Raw genomic sequence first — 23,763 nt, 5'->3', positions numbered from 1 at the left:
CTAGGGACATTCACATTTTTTTTTTTTTAAGATTTAAGAAGACAATTTAATGTATATTACACGTGTAGAACGCATATCAACTTAATTTTCAACAACCTACGTGAGATATATTGAAGGTTATTTAATATTTATTTACAAATCGAAGATGTCTTATGTCATAAATTTTTAAGTATTAAAAAATAATGAAAACCAACCAAAAAAAAAAAAAAATTTAGCCCAGCGTATTAGTTCTATGTGAATAAGTTTCCATTCAACAGATCGATGCTTTATTATAATCTTACATCGAATTATTCCTAATTTAAACGAGAGAACATCTATAATTAAAGGTTACTTTCAATAATCATGACGCTCGTGAGACATGTGCACTCTTAAAATACAAAAGAACGTCAAATACAACTTAAAGTACACTAGTGACACTAGATTAAGAACGCCGAATCTTAAATGATGACCTAAAATTACAATAAATGTTAAAAACGATGGACGGGTGTAACTTGTCGATAAATGAAAAAAGGTAAAAAAAGGAAAGAAAAAAAAAACAAAACGAAAAGAAAATAATATTTTTGTTACAATTTTTTAATTTGCAGAAACCTAACAAACAATAAGTTCTCATTTTTCATCTTCTTAAAACATAGTAACATCTATGCAACACATGAAATAACTGGGGAAAAAAAGTAATAATAATAAAATTATGAAAAAAAAAATGTTTTATACTCCTGAGAGTGAAGAAGGTACAATTAGATTACCCTGAATGACTCGGGACCGATCTCTCGCTTATTGTGTTATAACATGAGGTAGAACATCAATGAGATTATTAATAACTAGCCTAATTAACACGTACTTACTTAACATACATTAGATCCATCAACTCAGCATAGAGGTAACCTTGAATAGAGCTCGCATATACGATATTCACTTGAGCGTTTAACTGAGTCGATAGCACTAACTACCTCGCAGAGATTCAATTAACGTGTACCATAATAAAGTTTTGATTAAAACAACTGAACTCCAAATGTAATAACACCCATTCGCAATACATAAAATTGTTCCGCAAAACGTTCAGTCCAAAACATCATAAATATCTCCATGACCTAAATAATCTGCATTATATATACGTTAATTTAATACTTGCACGAAAGTCATAGAATTCCGAGTGACATACTTGAATCCTGAGGTAGTAGATTTGTACTTTAATATATTTTTTTTATCTTTTTATTTTCTCTTAAAAACTAGATTACATTATACCTTCATATAAAAATCTATTTAAAAACTTACTTATAACTAAGTTATATTCCTCGAGGTAGATTACCTTACATACTAAAGAGCGGTGCGGTGCTCCACATTCGAGCGAACCTTATTTGAAATACCGATGAGGCTCGTCCAGCGAAATCTCCAAATATTCAAACTCGAATGTGGGGTGGCCGCGGACGCCCGTGTGACGGCAGAGGGTCACCGTACCCGTAACAATCTTTGGCTTTACCATCACGACATATCGCGATTTATTTACATAAAGAAAACTTATACAGTATATTAAAAATATAAAAGAATCTTAAAGACAATGAGCCCAAACAGAAATAATAAAATAAAGTATTTAAGAAGTCGTAAATGCAGTTTTGAGCCAGCGAAATAATTAGAACGCAGTGTGAAGCGTTACATCACTATAAGAGAGTGATCATTACTAAACGACATCTTTCTCGACACTTTTTTTTCCTATTCACTTGCTCAAACCGATCTTATCAGAACGTTCATCTTCAAAAATCCCTTATCCCGTAATATTAGATATAGAACATAATTATTCAATATCATCAAACTATACAATTTTGCACATTCATTAAACAGAGTTACGACGACAAAAGCGAGAGAGATCGACCGAGGTCAAGGGACTGCGAAACATCGACTTAGTGTGAAATCTTATCTCATCAATTCAACATTAACTCTATAAGGGACTTCGAGTAACTTGTCCTTTTACATTAATTTTAACAATGCAAACTTAATTTAGACATGATTTTAATTATTCCACAGCTAGTACACAACATTTTAAACAAATGGGTTTTATGAACAAAATTGCGACAGATTGTTGTCGCCATGATTTTTAAATTGACTTATAATATTGTGATATTTAATTTGTACCTTAAGAATATAGACCGAAAATATATCTTAATGGCGATCCCTTAGTGTCAAATGTTCAGAGAATCCTTTTATACCTCTTAATTAAAAAATAATTGCTTCAAAATCATAAAAAAAAAAACTTAAAACGTGATGCATTAATGCTATTCCCTTCTATGTATCACAAATAAACATTAAATGTCAAAAAAAATCACATTTATGAATTTTAAATTCATTGGAAAAGAAACAATAAAACTGAATAGCTACTTAATGTCGATCTTCCTACTTATGTTTCCAAATATAGTAAAATAATTTTAACAATTTATAATTGAAGTAGCAAAACACTTACTAACAATAGTACCTAAATTAAGAATGCCAAAAATATGTAACATAATAATAATTATAATAAACGTTAAAAAACAACAAAATATTTTTAATCGTATCCCGTTATAACCCCACTCGTGTGAATACCAACACTTTGTCAAGACGGTTAGCCAGTCAGACGCAATAAGTGGAAAATATTAAAGACATTGAAACCTCAAACGGTTCTAATGTATGACCTTCTCTGTTGAACACCTTTTGTTCCTTCTTTAAGGTATTTTCACTGTTTTATAATAATAAAAATCAATCTCCACCATAAACGAAAGTGAAATTGCAATTACCAGTTTTAAAAATCATTATAATTTCCAGGCCACAATCATATACTTTTATAATCTTTTCTTTCACAATATTCCAAAAGTTAAACATTCCATAATATGAAACCTATTGAAAAAAGTATTTTTTAGTAAAATATGTTAAAATCGCTCTATATCATTGTTACAACTTACTGTTCAAAACCAAATTTGAATGTTAACTATTGTGTTGTAATATTTTAGCAAGCTTAAGAATAAGTGAATATATATTTAGCTATAAAGATTAAATAATTCTTAAACAGTTTTATCGTTACCGACACTAGGAGGACTGCACATTTGTATCAATTAAATACGATCAAGTAAAAATGAGGTATAACATATCTTTGATAATACAGAAACTAACGTTTTAATAAAAAGAATCACTGAGCCTTTGTATAGCGTTAATCATAAAAAAATAAAATTTAATGTACACTAAAATATAAATATAATAAATATGAATGCAACTCATTCCTAAATATCAGGAATAAAACACACAGTGGCTACATTCACACTTAACAAAAATAAAATAAATTATAGATGTGAACTTAACATTGAGGTTATTTGGCACTGTCCCATTTGCTTTGAGTTAAAGAACAACTTAAAATTGCATATCGGAATCTAATTATTACGTATATTCTTCAATAAGGTATTGAGAGACGACGACGTTAACACAACAATTATAATACAATGACATCATCGCTCTCTCTTATATTTATTAAATAATTATTCTTTAAATCTCAACTGGTTGCACTTGAAATGACTAGGTATACAAAAGTAATAAGTGGCCTTTATCTAAACACACTACGACGAAAAACACAATAAACGGAATGTTAAAATCGACACCATCGCGTAAAAACATATAATAATTTGGTCTCAATAGTAACTTCCGCTGGCGAGCCTGGAACAAACGACGGTAGTGAATTGTAAACACATTCATGCCTCCAACCTTGCATGCATTTTTTTAACACGTTTTACCTACCTACTTATGTACCTAGGGCAAATTGTACTTTGTACAAAATAAAAACATTTCACTGTACAGTACAAAACTGCGTACGATGTTTAGCGGTTTAAACTTCCATGTATTTTGTTCTTAAAATTACAAAGTGGCAAAAACTAAAATAATATACAGAGCCTGTCCTATTGTATCACAGATGTGTTCAAATTATATAACTAAAACCAGTTAAACAGTCTATTGTTATAGTGAATATTGAATAAGAGTGAATAATATTAATTGTACAAAACAATTTTGCCACCATGCAACGTCAAACGCGTGTCTCAACCTAGGCCAAGGCGAATATTCTCCTATTATTTACATACACTAAGCCTATGACCATCAGTCTCAACATCAATTCTAAGATTTCCTAGCTCAGTTAATACAATACAAGCTATGTTTAATCGATCGAGAGCTCAAATAAATCGTCTACAAAAGGTAACTATATCTCACAGTTAAATTAAGATACGTAAAGTTGAGGGTGCAGTAAAGGTACAAAATGTTTAAAACACGGTACCAAACAGAGACGAGCACTGAGCAACCATTCGAAGTCACACGGAAAAAAATTAAATTAAGTAACAATAATCGCAAAATTCCAAAATCTTAAAAAATTCTTAAGATCAATTTTGAGGTAGACACTGTTACATAATATGCATCAACGAGGTAATAATATATTGTACGAAAGTTACAAGAGTAAAGTGACAACACAGGCAATCATAAAGATACACGAAGCGCCTATTGACTATCTGCAGGTTGATGTAGAAAGTCAATAGAAACTCAGTAGATAGCCCGTGCTAGTCGGAAATAGCAGAGGTAGATCGGTTGATATATTTAAAAAAATAAAGGGCAGATTTACTGCGTGTGATTTGGGAGAGGGCCTTGTGGTAGATGAGGAGTGACCTGGTGACGGTGCTCCCGTGCAATGTGGCGGCGCACGGTGTTGTTGCGCGTAAATGTGCGCGTGCAATGAGGGCATGGCACGCGGATCCCCTGATGCCGCTGTCGGATGTGAGCGCGCAAATTTGTCTCATATCCATATAATCGCTCGCAGTATGGACACTTTAATTTTTTACCTGAAACATTTAAAAAGCATGATAAGTTTATCTGAATAAAAAAAAATTGATATAAGTAATATATAAATTGGTCAATATATTTTAGTGTTACCATCAGCAGTAGCAATTCCACCGGATTTGCTCGTAATCAGTTTCGCGGGCCATATGTCGGGGCTAGGTTTAGGTGGTACTGGAGAGGTCTCATGTGGCTTCTCGTGGTAGTTGCTGGTCGGTATCGGAATAGCGGGCGGTGGTGAATTGTTATAACTGCTAGCATGGTAATCATTTTCATTTTTAACCCGCAAATCTGAAATATGACGCGATCCTATAGAAATTGAATTGTAATGAGAAATGGTTGTGAATTATTTAAAATGTTATGATAAATCATATGGTAGCAAAAGCACTATTCAGTTTTTTTTTTAATTAAGCATTGAACTTTTTTTACCTTCAGCTCCTTGATCATTTGAGAGGCGTTCAATCATTTCATCGTTTACAGAAGCAGCTCGTTCATATCCGTTGTTCTTCACAGGGTTAGCAAGACTAGAAGTACAGTCCGGAGGAGTCTCTTCAAATCTAGCGCCAGCGCCTGGTGATGAACGAGTGTCGGGCTCATCAGCGACACTGCCGCAATGAGAAGATGATGAACTCTGTCTGTAAATTTTAATATTTTTTTAAATATCGTTTATTCTCCAAAAAGTACGATATAACTTAAATATCACAAAAATAATACCTGTAATTCCTAGCATGTGGACTTTGAGACGGTGATGGTTTTGGTGGCGGTGGTCTACGGTGTGTAGACGAATGTATGGGCACGTGAGCTGGTGGAGCATAGCGACTCATACTACCGCTACTGTTATGTAGATTCATGCCATATTGAGGCATGCCAATTGGTGCAAAAGTAGCTCCGTGAGTCTGAGGGGGAGCTGCGTCCTGAATGTCACAGTTCCCTGAACCAGATACTGGGCTTGTCTTGATGCGAGTCTGATGACGTTCAGATGATTGCTGAGTTTGTTGTTTCACCCAAGCATCTTGGGACATCTCCATAGATAAACCTTTAACCTAAAGATTAAAATTTTCTTAAACAATGACATTTCCTACAAAATATTAATTTCGTGTATAAAAATTTCGGTTCCGAGATTAAAATTTCTAGTATTTTAACTAACAAGTTGCAATACCTGAAATGATTTTCTTTTAAATCAATTTTTTTTTATATTATTTTTAAATTTAACTTTCTTAAACTACAAATGAAATTCTTTTTATTTATTATCAATTTACCTGTAAGTTCTCTCCACTTTTCAAGAAGCTGGAGAGAGCGTCTTGACTGACATGGACTTCTCCCTTGTACATGAACTCGAGGAGTGCTTGCATGTTGTCTGCGGTGGTAGCTTCGAGAAATACATAGCAGGCGCCAGCATGACTTGGCGGTGCAGTGTCGAATAACTCCTGGAAGTGTTTGCTGCATGCTGCCAGGATAACTTTATGTGCTTTAAACTGACGACCTGGAAATTTATATAGACATTAATCAATACACATAATATTAAATTTATTCATAACATCTCTAGTTAAACAAAAACAAAAGAAAAATAAAATATATTTCTGCCTACACAGTGGGTAATGGATAGTTAAGGAAATGTACAGACTCAGATGACCACCGGTTAAGGTATCAATTCACCGAAGTGAGATCATTAACGATGACAACAAGCCACAAAAAACTTTAAGATGTTTTGTTAAATACTCAATACATACCAAATTACCATTACTATAGTAATTTCATATTATAGAAACAAAATTTTGACTAATATGAATCAACTTATTCATGTGGCACCTGCAGCAGTAGCCCTTGGAAGTGCCAATTAATAAAGTAAGTAGTCCTTTAAACATGGCGACCGGCAACTATGAGTAATAAGAGCGCCTACATCTGGCTTGTTACGTCACACCAAGGTACATAATATAGCTGACCTTGAATTTGCCGTCACTTATTTAGGCAGTGTGTGGCGAAAATTTAAAGCGTGGCAATAATAGGCAACGTGCAACGTACATATATCAAACAGATAAATGATTTATTTTTTATTTAAATAAGTTAAACTTATACTTATAATTATTATAGGTAGTCTTTTAATTTAGTTACATATACGGGCAGCTCAAGTTGCTTATTCTTTTTGCATCGCCTTTTATTTTATGTGATCTTTTTTACTATTTGATACAACAATTTTAACATTTTTCTGAAGTGTCAAAAAAATAAGACCATCGTAATGTTTATAGCGATAAGGATATATCTACATAACTTACATGTATTTTAATCTATAACTATCAATATAATATTTTTGAATTATGTAACTTCATAGAATTTATTGACTCGTTGTTATTAAAGAAATTCTTGAATAAAATTTGCATTTGTACTTAAAAGATATTTTTTTCGGCAAAGCTGCTAAAAGCAACTAGACCTTTGTTTGTTTCAAATTATCGTGATCCTAGCTTTGACTGGGAGTCCAGAAGTTTTTACTTTATAGATTAAACCACTCTCTCCCTTTACAGTTGTAAGTAATTACATTTCTTTGTTCTTTAGTACAAAGTGATTATTTGTTTTGATTTAGAAAATCTTTATGTCACCGCGGTCCTAATATTATTAATACCAATTTTATTAACCCTTTTTTCTATACAGAGAACAAAAAACCTTAGTGTATTGTGATGACTAATATGTTACATTAAAAAAATTTTTATCAATGATGCACTTGACTATTCTACGTCTTTTTTATATCGAGTTGCGTTACCTTGGCATTGCCTTTACCTTGTAACTTCCTTAATGAGATGTTTAGGTAATTTGGATTTATTTTATGTAACTTTGTACCGTTGAATTATTTAGAAGGCGCAGAAATATGTTATGACAATAAATGTTAGTCCTTCAATCACGTGTTGAAAACCAAGTTGACCGTAAAACAAAATCAAGTGGAAAATTTTATCTTTCTAACCTTAAAGAAGAATGTGATTAAAAAAATATGGTGATATAATATTACGTAGTATAAATATTTGTTTATATATAAAAATATATAATATATATTTTTCGTAGCAATAAGTTTATTAATTAATATATGTGAGTCTTTTTCGAACTATTTCATTTTACTATAATAATAAATACCTAATAGCTTCTAATAATAAATACCTTTCAATCTTAAAATTTAATCGAAAAGGTTTTCTTTTGGAAATTTACTGTAAAATGGCAATTAAGAAAATTTCGTGAAAAATTAAAAGTGGTCTGAAAACTTGAAGTAACATTTTCAGCACAACGTAATTTTTCTCACCCATTTTATTATAGGGATGTAATGTAAATTTATATGATCTCGCTCGTGAAAGTACGATTGTAAAAAGATGCTTCTGTGAATATTAATCTCATTTATAATCGTCCCACTTACAATACTAAAATACCTAAACTGAAGATCTTATTTTGTAAACTGTGCAAAACAGATCAAACTTAAAGCAATACACAATGATTTGAATAAATTTTAAAGTATAAGGAGAAAATGTACTATTAAATTGTAACAAAGTGTGTCATTAATATATTTTAATTTTAATGCATGTTCATTCTTGAACAAAGGTCAGGTTTACAACATGGAACAATAATTGACCTAGGCCTAGAATACTATGTTTTATAGTTTGAGATTGAAATCACAAAATGGTTTCAAGGACTTGCTTCTATATTAATCAATGTATGGTATTACTTAATAGGTTTTATGCGCATTTCGTGTAGCATTTCAAAAACTTGGCTTACACTAGATATATATACCAACTATTTTCTTCAAATATAGTAAAATTATATATTTTCTAAATCTAAGACACAAAGGGCCCACCACAGTTGAGAAGATGAAATGAGAGCAAAATATGTTGAACATAATGAAGGAAATCACTGCAACATCTGCAGTAGAGCCAGTTAATGCGCTGATAGTTGAGTGCCGGCCTGCGGGGGGAACGGGTCGCGGGCCAGGGTAACGAGGAAATGGCCGCCCGACATTGGTCGGCGCTGGCGCAGCTTGCAACACCGACATTGGCCCCATTCTGAGACCTACTAATGCTTATCTAGCGAACCGCTTTTTGGGATATTTATATAATGGAAACGAAATCTTTTAACCTGTATTTGATGTTCAAACTTAGGAGATGTTCTAAGTGGGTTTGTTTTTCATTGTTAGATGTCCTAAGTGCATTTTTTTTTTTAATCCGTATTTTTAACTTCAATTAATTTATTACTATTTAAATTCAGACAAATACAGTGGTAAGAAAGAAATTTAGTCATTAGTGAGATTGAATTACTTATTTTATTCGTGTTGTTTATAAAATGAACTTTTAATTCAAACAAAAATATTAAAAAAAAATTATCGGAAAGATGAATCCCTATTGATGAATTAAATATTTGTATCCGAAATTATATGATCTAACCTTGTCATATTCATGCGTAAGTGGCGCCAAGTACAACGATTGTAATGCTAATTCATATATTACTCAATATTTATACCGTGACACGTGTATTCAGTCAAAATTATCGTTTCTGTTACAATTTTATGTTAAGTATAAAGTTCCTCTCCTGATACTTTGATAAAAAAAATCTAAAAATCACGTACCTAAGTACTACATATATGAAGCCTTAAAATAAAAATAAAAAAACTTATTTCATTCGATTTCAATCATATAGGTGGAAAAGAAACTCACATAGAACAAATACAAGTAAAAAGTAAAAAAATAGATTGAGTCTAACAAAGTTTAGGAATGTCGGCTCTATCGAGATGGTAGCGACTAGAAATTTGGTACTCTTTAGTAACTACAATTCGCTAAGCAGAATTTACTACACTTTATTATGTAGGTAACATTCCTGTTGTATGAATATAAATAATTCATTATAGTTTAAACTCCGAATCTAAAATAAGAAATAGGAATATCGTATCTAATTACTGTCTAAGGATGTTTTAATCTTATTAAGAGTGTTTGAAAAGTCGCATTAAGTTAATTAACATTTTTTTTTACAAAGTCATTCAAGGATATTGACATTAAAAACATAAATTTTAAACGGCGCTTACCGTTATTGATTTAAAGCTGACATCACAGATGAACGAAATGAAAAAACTAACGCGTCCATTATATTAATATTGGTTAATTAATTACATTAGTCTAAAAATTATAAACAATCAAATAATTTATTATAAAATGTGGTACATAGTTGAAAGTTTGTTTTAAAAATTTCTTAATTAAGTTCCCAATAGGACTGTAGAAAACGTAGTCCGTCATTATAACAAAAATTCCCTAACAAAAGGAAAGGTTATTTCATTTAACACAACATTCTGTAAAACCTGCAGGAAGTAGAACAAAACCCCTCTCTTGAAAATTTGTTGTACGTGTGGAAACAGGATGCAAGTGAAAGCGGGGGGATTCGACTAACCCCGTTTCCAAGCACCCACACAACCGCAGCTACTAGGGCTGATGTTACTGGCACGACTTTAGTTTTTAATTTATAATGAAATATCTTAACGTAGTTGGACATTACTTAAAATTGAAACTCATATTATTATCATATCATTATCTTCAAAGTATAATATTAAAACACGGATATCAAGTTCTAACTATAAGGTCATTTATATTCGTAATCATTACAGGCGAAAGTCTCAAACTTAGTATGCCCATTTTTTCTATTCACGTCGTAGTAATAGTTTTATTATTAAAATTATTATCAAATAATTATAAAAAAAAAAATATCACAAAATGTTTTTCCTAAACTGAAAACATGAACATTGAATAGAGTCTGATTTATAAAGAACATGGTATATAGAGAAAAAAAGGAAATTCAAAGAAAAAAATTTTGCAGCCCGTCGCTAACCCTATTCGAGACGTTTGTGTGCCCCCAATTCAAGGTCGGGGTGGTGGAGGCGAAGACGAGACAGCGATACACCCCCGACGAAAGTGCAAGCGAAATGCGGGAGAAAATCAATCTTGCACGAAGCGGGGAGGGGGCGCTGAAAAACTAGGTGAACCGTTTCGGATTTTCGGTCCGTACGTGCGTGAAATCGTAATGTCGGTTAATGTGCAACGAGCGCCGTATTTGTGCTGTTATAGAGCCCGTTCTCTGCGTTTTATTAAAAAACTACTTGGATAATTTTTCAGCTATTTTTTATGCCTCATTGTGAAGTTTGTAATAGAACAAAGATGAAATTGTGTTAAATTTTCTATACTCTTATTGAATAATCAGATAACTTTCAGCCTTATATTGATTAGCATATTTAAATTACTCTACAACCAAACATCCCTTTCAGGCTTCCGCACGAGCAAGTTCACATACGAGCATCACTTCAAAGAACACGAATTCAACCCTTTAACACACCCCAACGAATAGTGGCACCCCCAGGGGGTTAGATTAGGTCCCAAATGCACAACTACACATTTTGGGCGGTTATGTTTTACATATAATGCACTTAAATATAGCGCGAGGGGTTGCGGTAAAACCACCCTACCTCCCCATAAGACTCAAACACCTTGATTTGTACTGGAAACAGAAACTACTCAACGTTAAAATTATTACATTTAGACTAAATATATATGTACATGTTTCAATGAACCATATAAGGATAAATTTCTATGGAAATTATTTATAACTGTAGTTATATTTAGTTTGGCTTGTGACGAATACATTCTTTTATATTTATTAGTTGTGAACATGTAAAGACAAGGATCAACTATTAACTCGTATTTTTCTATCAGTTATTCAAAAGTAATAGTCTTATCTTTTGAAAGCTTAAACAACAAAGATACCGAATTAATGATTGTACAAATTATAAACACTTATATTTAATATTATCATAGAAAATTATAAGTATTATTTTTAATTATTTGTACAAACATATATTAATTATAGTATTTTATTTAATAAGGTTCAAATCGACATTGCATGAAAATCCTTCAGAAATAAGTCGATTCTCGTACAGTCAGAAAAAACGTAAACGTTATCTTACGTGGTATCAGATATGATTGATAATGCATTATCTGTGATACGCACGTACGCTTAGCTATCTTAGAGTATTTTTCGGAAATTCAATAGATTGATAGGTATAGTACTATAGTAGTATTGAAAAAAATACTAAATATGTCCAGGAAATATTCAACACTTTAAATTACGTAAAGAATAAGATCGATAAATGAAGCCATACTAACGGCTAATAGAAAAACTAAATTGTGTAATATTAATGAGGAAGGTAAATTTTTTCACTCCTAAAAATCCTTTACCATATTAAGAACTTTAAAAAACAAGTAACACTGAAAAAATAACCGTTTTCATTAAATTTTATTTTTGAATATTTTAAAATAGAATATAAGATTCATATATTTTTACATAAGTTAGGAGTTTCCAGGTCGTTAAACGAAAATGCACAACCGAAAGTATTGTTTGCGTCGACAGAACAAGGGTAGTGTAGTATCATAGTGACGTGTCTGCTGGGTGGGAACGCGACACATATAGCTGGGTCGATAATACCGGCGCCAATGCGTTTGTGTACAATTTAAAGGCCTCCCTACGAAGGTTTCAATAGGAGCAAATAATTATTTGAGGCTAATAAAATAACTATTTGGAATAAATAAACAACAAAATAATAAATAAATGATAAGGCAGGAAAATCAGAGGAAAAGTCGAGTTGGTAACCGAGTGACGGTGAAAGCCAGCCATGCATTAAATGAGATCGAGCCTGGCTGGTGATACGAATCTTCAACAAACCCCTTATTAGGAACAAGATGCTTAGACCAAATCGATAACCATTATACCCAACGAGTAACAATCAGATGCTACCAAAAAACGGAAAGTTAATAACTTAGAATATTTATTTATCTTACATTTCTTATAATTATACCGTTCAGGTACTGTGCCGTATTTTTAAAGGCTTAAGAAACGCGTACTTTTTTCCTAATTCTCTTAATTCCTTCAAGATATAGACTGAATCACACGAACCTATTATAAGCCATTGTTTTAATGGTTTTAAGTTCTTGAAGCTGCGACAGGTTCGTTTCGTCTTACAACATTATATAATTTCTGAAATCCAAAAACTATTTATACATAGAAAATTTAATTAAAATTTTAATGGACTGAAAATATTGTCTCTATGAACCAGCTTAATAAAATTTTTATTGAAAATTATTAATATCCTACTTCTATACGGATGATTTTACTACAAACAGTAATTATTACATCAAAAGCTACCTCCTGTTCAATATGGCCGGGTCGTAACCTAGATGTTATAGATTTAGGCGCAGAGCGCATGCGATTCACCTATCATGCAATCAATAAATACATTGGGGGCGAAGCAATTATTCACTGCGAAGTAATTATAGATTGTAGATGCAGTATTTTGGTAACCTATTAAAATTAAAGCATGTATTACTATATAAGGTTACATTCCAGTGATTTTATGCAAATTAATGATCAATTATTTTCAATTGCTTATATAAAATAATAATAATAATGAAATTCTATTTAACCACCACAATTTGCCTCAAAATATAATGATTCATAATCAAGGGCACACTTTTTTATAAAAAATATACCACTTATAGAAAAAATACTTTTTTCCTTTGTCATTATATACAACGCATTTCCCAAAGTTATTAAGTCATAATGTTTTTGTACGACGGCGTAGATACGGTATTTTCGTTTAGATAATAAAGTGCAACCGTCATTTGTTTTTTTTTGGCAATTCTCGAGCTGATAAGATAACGTTTCTGCAAATGCGTAAAAAAATGGCACGTGTAACTATAGAGTTCATTACACTTGCGTTATCGAATGTGCATTTTATAATAATTCATAAAAAATGCTACAATCTCATTAATGCTTTTAAATCGTGATATCATATTTATTGTTCGTATCGCTGTAGATAGCGAGGTCGAAATGTTGGAAAATTTCTATGTTTGTCATCAGAACCCTATTACCCGAACTGGAAAATCCAAATAAGGAAGTTGTGTGTATGTACATATAAGACTGTTTTGCTATTCGCCCCTATCTTTAAAACGATATAGGTAAATATTAATACAATTATACTTTAAATGTAGAATAAAATTAATACGAATTCTTAATTAGTTTTTGCAACGTAAAATTTTTTGCTGCATTCAAATATAAAACTTTTATAACCTTTTCTATTTATAACATTATGAAAGAAGTCAAAGAACCAAATTCAAGCCACTTCCATCAATTTACACATGGTGCTATTCACACTTGTTTGCTAAATCTATTGCTGTGTGTTTGACCTCGACAATGCTCCTAAGATAGTCAAATCGCCTATAACGTTGATAAATATTTTAAATCGAGTCGCGAAAGGTCAAAATAAAAAAGAAATATTAAATAAGAATTTGTCATCAACAACTATTTTTTATTAATAGATTTAAAAGAGGAAACGACCAACTTGTTTCTACCTGGCCACCGCATTCCAAGGATCTGATTAACCCTTGAACTAAATACGTCATCCTCACTTTCTTTTAGAAAAAATCGATACTTATAATCATATATATCCGAAATTGAGTTTTTTCTATTGAAATGACCCGAAGAATATTCATGTGATAATGTCTCATTGATATAAAAACATTCATGGCTGTTATCATTAAACTGTGATTACTAAAACAAAACTAATGTAACAGATAACAAAAACAGAGCGGCTTAAAGAAATGAAAACCGGATAAAAATCTTTTAAAACACCGATTATTATTTAATTGAGAATTAAACTTTGTAACTATCAAAGGTTTTTCTTTGTAACTATACGTATTTTTAAAACTACACTTTCAACAACAGATACAATAATTAATAGAAATAAAAAAAACAGCAACAGGTCAAATCAACCCTCTTCTTATTTATTCAAGAACAACGAAATAAGCAACCCTTATAATAAAATAATAAGTGTAGCAGACATACGTAGTCAATCATCTTTACAGATCTCCTCTCTGAGGTATATCACTTCATATAAATCATATTTGCATATACTTATGTAAATATTTATATATGATTCTCTATTCACAACTAATAATATAAAAATATAAATATCTTATTTAAATTATTGAAATAAGTTTCAGCTATACTAAATAAATTTTAAGTAATACTTAGTTTAAATATTTATATTCATATTAAAATTATTTTCATATATTCAGTTTACAAGGTTATAACGGAGTGGAGGCCTATAAATTGCCTATAATTATAACTTGTAACTCCAATCACGTTTAATGCATACGAATTATTGATTTATCTGAGCGACGAGCTCACGAAAGTGAACCTTAATGTTTAGGGATAAGGTTGAATTACCTTCGCAATAGAGAGTCACGTCTGCGAGGCTCTCTGAGTTCCAGAGGTTCGCGAACGAGGTGGCCAGGTTGGAGCCGAAGCTGTTCCATTTCAGGCAGTACTGCTGCTGTTGGGAGTCCATGCCCGGGCCGCCTCGTATACCTGCCCTGTTATGGTAATAAATTAAATTAGTAAATACAATTTATACTATCTTTTATTTTTTATATTTACACACATATTAAGAGAAATACTCATATAAAGTTTCATTTATTTTTAATATTGTTTGGTTTTTGAAACGTAGTGAATATTTTAATCACCATTATTACCTTTTAACACATTCGTTTCTGATACAAATTTCACTATAAACTGACCCGGATAGGAGCTTAAATTTTTAATACAAGGAGCAGCTGATAGTTCCCACGTAGTGTTTTGAGGCAGTAACAATTAAATAGGACAATACTTGGCAGATATTTTAAGGAAATCGATTTGAAATTAGGGAAAAAGGAATTATTTATCGGAATCAAGTTAAACTACATCATAACAACACAGCTGTATACATGAACTTCGTCACAAAAATTAGTAAAAGTATATAATTTTTTAAGGACAATTGTCACTAAAACATGAAAGATTGAAAGTAATTTTCAGCAAGCTAAAGGAAGCGTACAAAATCGAGCGTAACATCAATATTAAAGGTAATGATTATAATAAAGATTTACCTCTTTCGAGAACACCGTAAAGCTGACCGGTCTATATAATTTCGAACCATTTTGCCGAAATGTCAGCACGAGCGCACTCGATACGGTATCGATTTGATTCCCAGCACTCCGCTACAGCCTAACTGTACATTTGCATGCGTGCACGTATACCCTACCAGTTTTTGTAGAACCGTTGCGGCTTATTATGCCTATTTGTTAAACGTTCAGGGGGGAGTCCAATTTAAGCTGGCGTTAGAGGAATTTCGGCTACGACCCGGTTCCGGAATGCAGCACACGCGCAAGCGTACTAGCGTGGGGGGAAAGGGGGGATTGCACCGAGTTGCGCAAAGTGCCGGCAACGACCACTCGCCAGAGCGTCATAGAATAATAATGTAGATATATAACTAGTGCTATAGAATATGACGTCGCTTTATTGCCTTTTGAGCCTTGATTTTAATATTTCTGAATATAGGTTAAATCCAAGGTATACTTCATAACAAATACATATAACTGATATAGTTTTAATTTAATGCATTAATTCTAGTTTCAAGCTATCGATTCTAACAGTGTATGGAATAAAATCCCAGGGAAAATCAGATTCAGAATAGAAAAACAATATCCGCATCAAGATATGCCAATGTCCGCTCTTTATTTGGGTTAACACGCTCCACGAACCGCGAAAATCATCACCGTTCCCTATTCAAATTTTATAGATGTGTAAGTGGGAAAACTTTGGGTTTAGATATGTTACACTTGGAATTCGCATACGAGATATGTGTGAGAAATTGATTTTACGTTTAAAATTTACATAACATTGCGTTGAAGATAAAACATGTTACGAATATAGCAATTTATTCAGCGCTTTAAAGCTGTTTTATATATATGAAATGATAGAACTAAGATAGTGAAGCATTAAAAAGAAATTTTTTAAATTAGAACAGATGCATTGCCCGATTCATTATTCTTTGCGTCATGCAGTCGACCCATTTTTTTGTGTCACAATATCGTGATAAGTGCTGTATGCGTCATCAAAGATTTACTGTTGTCGAATAAGACCGTGGCTTATAACCCGCCGGAAAAATACATTATGGATATATTTAGTTTTAATTTTCATTCATCTTTTTACAGTATTTATTATCTTATAATGCAACTTAGTTGTATGATTTTAATTCAAAATTCAATAGTTATCATATATTATAAATAATTCAAAACAAAATCTTATATAGATATTAAAAGAAGGATGTTTGTTTTAAATATTGTTTTACAGAATCTATACGTAAAACGTAAATAATAATATAAACAAAATCAAATAATCAGAATATCCACACGCTCTACTATTCTACAATTTACTCTATAGCAATAATTTACGTTACACTTCTGTATTCATCTATTACATACTGTAATATTTTGATAATTATCTTTTACAAAGGCCGACTGTGAAGAGTGACATCACAAAGACCTATGCCATTCCCCCCACCATAACGTCACATCGGGATGAGATAGCGCTTTGGATGTCGTGATTGTTTACGCAAACGTATCAAATTGCATGTGAAAGTTGACATGGGAACGAGTATTGATTGCGTTAATCAATGCTCAAACTTCTACAGAATAATCACCTGTTTGAATTAAATATCGTAATTTGTGTACAAGATTAATTTCCACAGTTTAAACGGCAGGTCCTACTATCACATTTCTCTTGAAAGATAAAGACTTAGCAACAGCTAAATCCGTAGGAGAACAGTAACAATGACATATACTGTACACAAAAAGTAACTCGTTCGAACTTCGGCCTTGAATCGTAAACTAAAAGTACACTCACAATCTAATTCCTTTTCATAAAGCAATGTTAAGCTTTCATGACACGCGAGGCTCGTTAAAGTCGTGATATATTTTCTTATCCATAACATAATATAAATCATTATTTCAGAAATATTTTTTATACTACTTCAAGTGGTTTTTATAATAGACGCTAACCAAGAACGCTAAGTAGCAAAATTAAATTGTTCGTCTTGATTTCGCTTGATGCTGCCAAACTTAACAACGCACTCAAAAATACGATAAACAATTCAATTTAAACTTGTAATATTACAGAAATTTCTGACCTATATGATTTTTACTATAACTGTCAGTTACCTAAAATACCTAATAATATCTCGACAAAATCTACTAAAACATAATTTATATAGCTTATCGTGAAATTGATTTTTATCCAACTACCTTCCAACAACATACTTATAAAAATGCACTGTCGATGTAACAATCGTGATGCCGTTAGGCGGAAATGATTGTGGAATGAGATTGAATTCATAGCAATGCCATTAAAATTGTACAGTCAGGAACAGTAACATTGTCCAAAGATATAAGTCATGCTATTGAACATCATGTTTATAGACATAATTATCACTGATATAGACTGTTTCAGTGAAAAACACATCGATCTTCATAAAAATGTATTGGGATAGAATGTCAAAAATATTAATTAAGAGAGCGAAAGCGGTAAGATAATTTTACAACTTCATAACTTTACAACGATGTTATGATGTAAGAACGGTTTATTTCGCGATTATCCGAATGTTTAGCCATTATTAAATTCATACCAATATTTTTTTACAAGCAAAAAAATTTTGAGTAAAAACTTCCACTTGTTTACTGGAAATTTTTTAAATTCCCTTTATATAAAAATATGCCGGTGATACAAAATTCATATCTATATTATATTCCTCGGTAACAATAAAGACTTGTAATAAAATTATCGAACACACTTTACCTTTTCATATCCAATTTTTAATCAATCGCAAAGTCTCCCCACCTTTAAATATATTATCGACAATCTTTGTAGGAAATAGCTGGCTTCCTTACTACGTTACCTTCCACGGCTCTCTAAGGGCGTAGTAGCATTACGCAAGCTATGTCGAAACGTATGCAGACCCGTTTTCTAAATTTCGAACGCGTCTCTAATGCAGTTATTACCTTATTTAAAATCATGAACCCATCTTTAGACAATAGCCCAAATATTAAAGATAAATTATAAAAATTGAGATTGATGTTACTATGTAAGAATAGTTTACCTTAGCGTTATATAGTTATAGTAAATTTAGGTTTCAGCTTAGACTACCTACAATTTAGGTATAGCTGAGAAAGTATAATAGAAATATTATATGGAAATAACTTTAAAAAGTCCATAAACTTTCTATTAGTTTGCAGCTTTTCCAGCGAGGAGGGAGAGGGGGATCGTCCAAATAGAAAGTTGCATGTTGTTGCAATGCGTACGAACACCAGTACGTTTTAAAACACAATCTATGACCACCGAATACCATGCATAATAAGATAGCTAATGAAGAAGTCATTTTTAAATATTTTTATCAGGTTTACAGAAAATCCCTGTTACTACCTCGAATATAGAACGGAAAATATTGAAGGGAGAGATTTATATCTGTATTTTTATTTGTAATCAATGATAAATTTCGTGATAAAATTTTGAAGTAGGTTATACATACGAGAAAAACAAATAGTCGTTTAAAACTTACATATCAAAGTAAAAAACAATTGACTTCGAATAAGTTATTAAATAGATAACTAATCACACTCTCCCGTTATAAAATTAAAACATGAGTATACTTAACCATGTAGGCAGTAACCAAATAATCAAAAACCCAATGATAATATCTTAAATTTTAAGTCACGTGTAATTCAGCCAACCGTGAGAAAATATGACAGCCGCGCCTAAACCATCGTACAGAACGCACAAAGCATGCGCGACGTGCAGTATCAACGCCTTTCACTTTGATGCAGACTGCAGGCCTCATGAATTATATTTATCTCACAAAGAAGCTAATGTCAACGGAAATGTTGGAGGATTGCAAATACGATATTGATATTAAAATTGTTGACTATTTAGTTTTGTTTTAATAAATCCCTTTGTCCTTTTATAAACAAATACCTCCAGCTTATCCGGTCTCTTTATTAAGTATCAGGTATAAGCTCATCACGGTCTGCTGAGGAAACAGAATTTGGCACTTACAATGAATCTACCAACTGAACTTTATGTTTGAAAAATAAAGAGGAGTCAAAAACAAAAGTTTCAAAATAACAACATTAGTGACGTAAATATTATATAATTTTGTTTATCGATAACTAGACACTAGTCAATAGGTAGGTTTAAAACTTTTTTATATTTACATATCATTTGAAAAATAATGTATTGAAAATCTTCATTACAAATTCATAAATACCATCCAATTAAAAACTCTAAAGATATTTTCGTAAATTCAATTAAGAAAAATCAATGTGACAAGACCTTTTACAATTTGGATGACAATATTTTATTTATTTAATCATCTGTCCCTATAGTTTCAGCTTTTCTTTTTAAATTGAATAACCTTCTCCCTTGTCGTCCTTTTACCTATGTTACGGGAATATTATATCTGTCTGGGACTTATGCCATACTTTTAATGTACACAATTAGTTTGTCCTTGGCCCAATTTGAAACGTGTTTGTACTACCCTACATATTTTAAACTTCGTTATCTAGAAAAAGAAATTTCATTGACTAAAAACACCGTTAAGAGTGAAATGGAACCACGAACCACTTTCAGTATTCAAATGTTTCTTTTAAACCTATTTTAAGTCATTTTAATGAAATCTCGTAAGGTACACAAAATAAATAAAAAAATTATAAAATACATTCGAAGAACTCTATTAAGTCCTGAAAATATATTAAAGGTTTTAAATCTTCTTATTATAATAAAATTTATTTAACAATAAATGTAGGTAAAATAAACACTTCTATTTTTCCTTTCTCAATTGAACAGTTTACTAAAATTGTTACGATGCCGCAAACAATTTAATAAATCCAAACAATGTGCCACTGAGACTAAACCCGTTTTCCTATGCCATTTTGAAAGCTTTAAATGAAAGCCATTTATGACCCTAGGCGCGTAAGTCTTAACAAAGAGTCCCTTTCATACATGTAGGAGACAAACAATATGACCAACACGGCATAATAACAAAAGGTCTACTACTAGTTCATTTGAAATATTTTTAGAATTTCAATATAGTAACTGAAAAATATGCAACATTTTCATATAAAATATTTCATTGAAAATATTTATAGCGTAATTAAAAAAATTAATGATTGAATTAGATAATTGTTCACTCCAACGCATATCGCTTAGGTTGAATTTTATAAGACCTTAGAATTACGAATTTGTCGCTCCTCGAAGGCCCTCAGGGCTGTCCTTGCAAACCCCTCCCCTCCCACATCTTCACCTCCCCTGCCACCCGATTGTTCCCAGAGGAGCAGAAAATTTTACTAAGTTTGAAAAATCTATATGCCTATCTAGAAACTCTACATTACAAGTAAAAGATTTAAATATTTGTTACTAGCGAAAGCTACTGAACAATTATATGTTTAGTGTAAATATGAACAAAAATTAATGCCTATTGGTTTGTTTTTGCACGTTGTTTGTTATGCTTCTCTGATTTTTATTTTAGGAAATAAAAATATACAGGAAAAGTTAAAGATAAGATTATAATAATCGTCAAACTATGACCACATTCATCACATATCAAAATAATAATTGTTATTTAAAAAACATTCTGCAAAACATACCAATATCCTTATTTTTGTTTATTTATTACAAATCAATATGTTTTATCCATTCAAATGATATACATAATATCTTAACTGAATTAAATGTAATTACATACATAGTTGAAGACGTGGCATAAAATTGTAATATCTACAAACAAAAAACTTACTTAACTAATGGTACTACGCACAATTCATTATACAATAAATAAAAGAGTTTATGAATGCGTTTCGAACCAGTGTCACCAGCTCATCGCTTATTGGTTCATATTCAGTAGTCGCGAACGCAATTGGTACTTCAGAAAAATTGTAGGAGCTATAAATTGTACGCGACCTTCATACCTACTCGCCTGCGCTTCTTCCTACCAGACATATAGTATATTTGCTTTTTAATAACTAATAACAACTCTCCGCTCCAGGTGTTCTAAAACGTAGTATTTTCTAGAAATTATGAATTACTATTTAGCATCATATTGAAATAAATATTCACTCTACGTTGACATAAAATGCACTACAGAATTAACATGATACTACATCATTCATGCCGTCTCAATTACAGTGACCCTAAACTGAGGTTAGTACATTGTGATATGGAACCGGCAGTGCGCAGTGCGTGAGAGTAGTTTAGTAGTTCTGTTATGTCGTAGCTCACTGTCGCCAGTCCGTGGCGACTGCGACCGCAGTAGGTGCTAATAGTCCACAGGGCCACATTGACAGTTTCTATGCAAATGTCAATGCGTCGCCAGACCAGTTTTCGTACCACGGAGCGGTTCCGGGCTTACCTACTTGCGCGGTCTATTCACGTCCATAATTATTACCGAACGTTGCTAAACTTGATTTCTCGGTGAATTTATTAAAATCATGTTTTACGAATCCGCAGGACCTCAATCGATTGTCGTTGAAATTAATTCATTGAGCTAACAGCGGACGACGAACGACGCTGATAGAATGAAAATTTTGGAACCGGTCCCGTAGATATTGCAAAAACTTTAGTGATGCAATATAAGTGTATAAAAAAGAGGAAATACGGTTGTCTTATTATCAAGTTCAATAGCCCCAAAAACGACAGCACGTGTATACAAAACCAAGAAGGTTAGATTGAACTATGCAAAAGTATCCTTTGAGTCTAACAATTTAAGACGTAATCTGCTGTATCCTTCACTTTACTTAATATTTATCATATACTTTAAAGTGTTCAAACAAATTTGTCAAAGTTTCAAAATCGAAGTGTACGATCCTGAGCCTAAATCAGATTTGAATCAATAATTTGAATAATTGTACTTATATTAAAATAACAATACTTTCCTCGATTCCATGTATGACAAATTCCACAGTCCTTGTGATTATTTAAACCAAAACCATAAGTGCTCTAATCGAGCTATGCACAAATATCATAGTTTGTATCACTAAATGTGCATACACTGTCGTAACACTAGCACCGTGCTGGAGATGTCCATGCTCACTTCCGCATATTGCAACGCGCGCTGGCGCCGATCGCCGTTGTGCGCTGTGCGCAGTGTCTCAAGTATGGCCGCGTTGCTCCTAACCGCCAGGAGCCTCGCTCGCGAATGCGACCGCCGAAAACTCCTCACACCGTCCGAATGCAGAAAATTCGGACGCGCCGAGTGGGGGACGCTCTACGACTATACGAAACTCGCGAGTTGTGCGCGTACGTGCAGCGCTTCGCTATGAAAAAATCCAAGGTTAACGCGCGCTGCCAAAAAAAGACGCACGCAAAATGAAAAAAGATGGCTAGAGCGGCGCCCCTCACGGGCGTCGATGGCGGTGCAGCCGATTCTGCACACGCATGTATCGCATTTGTAGTTTTTCCGTGATTTACGTTGTCTCAAGGTTCTTCTAATTTCTACTATTTCAGCTCAAGTTGACATATAATCTCGATAAAAAAAAATTACTTCATGTGTTCTAACAATACATGTTATATATTAAGAAAATAAAAATATGAAGGCGGAAAATCACGTTCTTTATTAATAGAAATAAAGATTTATGGTTAGTATGGTTCGTGACGAAAAGCTTGGCAAGTCGTTTCAAAAATGCGATATTGGTCGCGTTCCATTTTTAAGAACACTTCCGACTAAACTCGTTAAACGGGGGTTAAATTAAACTGTTAAAATTTTTATACAAAAAATTAAAAAAACACATAAATCAAAAGCAAATAACGTGAAGATTCATTGCAATGACATAATAATTGTATCAAATCGATTGACTCAAATAACAATGATGCAGCATTCGAGCCGAACACAGACAATAAAATTAAATGACCTTGATTTTGTATATTACTTCCTTAATCGTTGTAACATAAAGACAACTCTTTTCATTTTTTCAGACACATAGATACGAAACGTATTATCAGTCTGTAAAC

General features: G+C 32.2%; 1 protein-coding gene across 2 annotated transcripts; it reads right to left on the bottom strand.

The window, feature by feature from the left end:
* Positions 1-555: 555 nt before the first annotated feature.
* Positions 556-23,028, bottom strand: LOC116779332 (zinc finger protein chinmo). Of its 2 annotated transcripts, none has more exons than XM_061529416.1 (7): positions 22,691-23,028; positions 15,121-15,268; positions 6,093-6,316; positions 5,548-5,876; positions 5,263-5,468; positions 4,930-5,142; positions 556-4,838 (listed from the first exon to the last, which is right to left on the bottom strand). In XM_061529416.1, exons 1-7 carry the CDS (start codon positions 22,697-22,699, stop codon positions 4,618-4,620), a joined length of 1,350 nt encoding a protein of 449 aa, XP_061385400.1. In that variant the 5' UTR covers positions 22,700-23,028; the 3' UTR covers positions 556-4,617. The 2 variants fall into 2 exon arrangements, with proteins under 2 accessions (XP_061385400.1, XP_061385404.1); XM_061529420.1 differs by having other exon boundaries at positions 4,930-5,124; positions 22,691-23,026.
* Between the last annotated feature and the right edge of the window lie 735 nt (positions 23,029-23,763).

This window comes from Danaus plexippus, chromosome 2 (genome assembly GCF_018135715.1).
Source record: "Danaus plexippus chromosome 2, MEX_DaPlex, whole genome shotgun sequence".
Classification (NCBI taxonomy): domain Eukaryota; kingdom Metazoa; phylum Arthropoda; class Insecta; order Lepidoptera; family Nymphalidae; genus Danaus; species Danaus plexippus.
The sequence above is the reverse complement of the archived record's forward strand: the minus strand, read 5'-3'. Positions and strand labels throughout refer to the sequence as shown.

What these genes read in the sequence shown, in the direction of transcription:
- LOC116779332 (XM_061529416.1), bottom strand. An exon ending in CGTGACTCTCTATTGCGAAG is followed by an intron (nt 6,317 to 15,120) that starts GTAATTCAACCT and finishes ATAAATTTCCAG; the next exon opens with GTCGTCAGTTTAAAGCACAT. An exon ending in CCACATGCTAGGAATTACAG is followed by an intron (nt 5,469 to 5,547) that starts GTATTATTTTTG and finishes TAAAATTTACAG; the next exon opens with ACAGAGTTCATCATCTTCTC.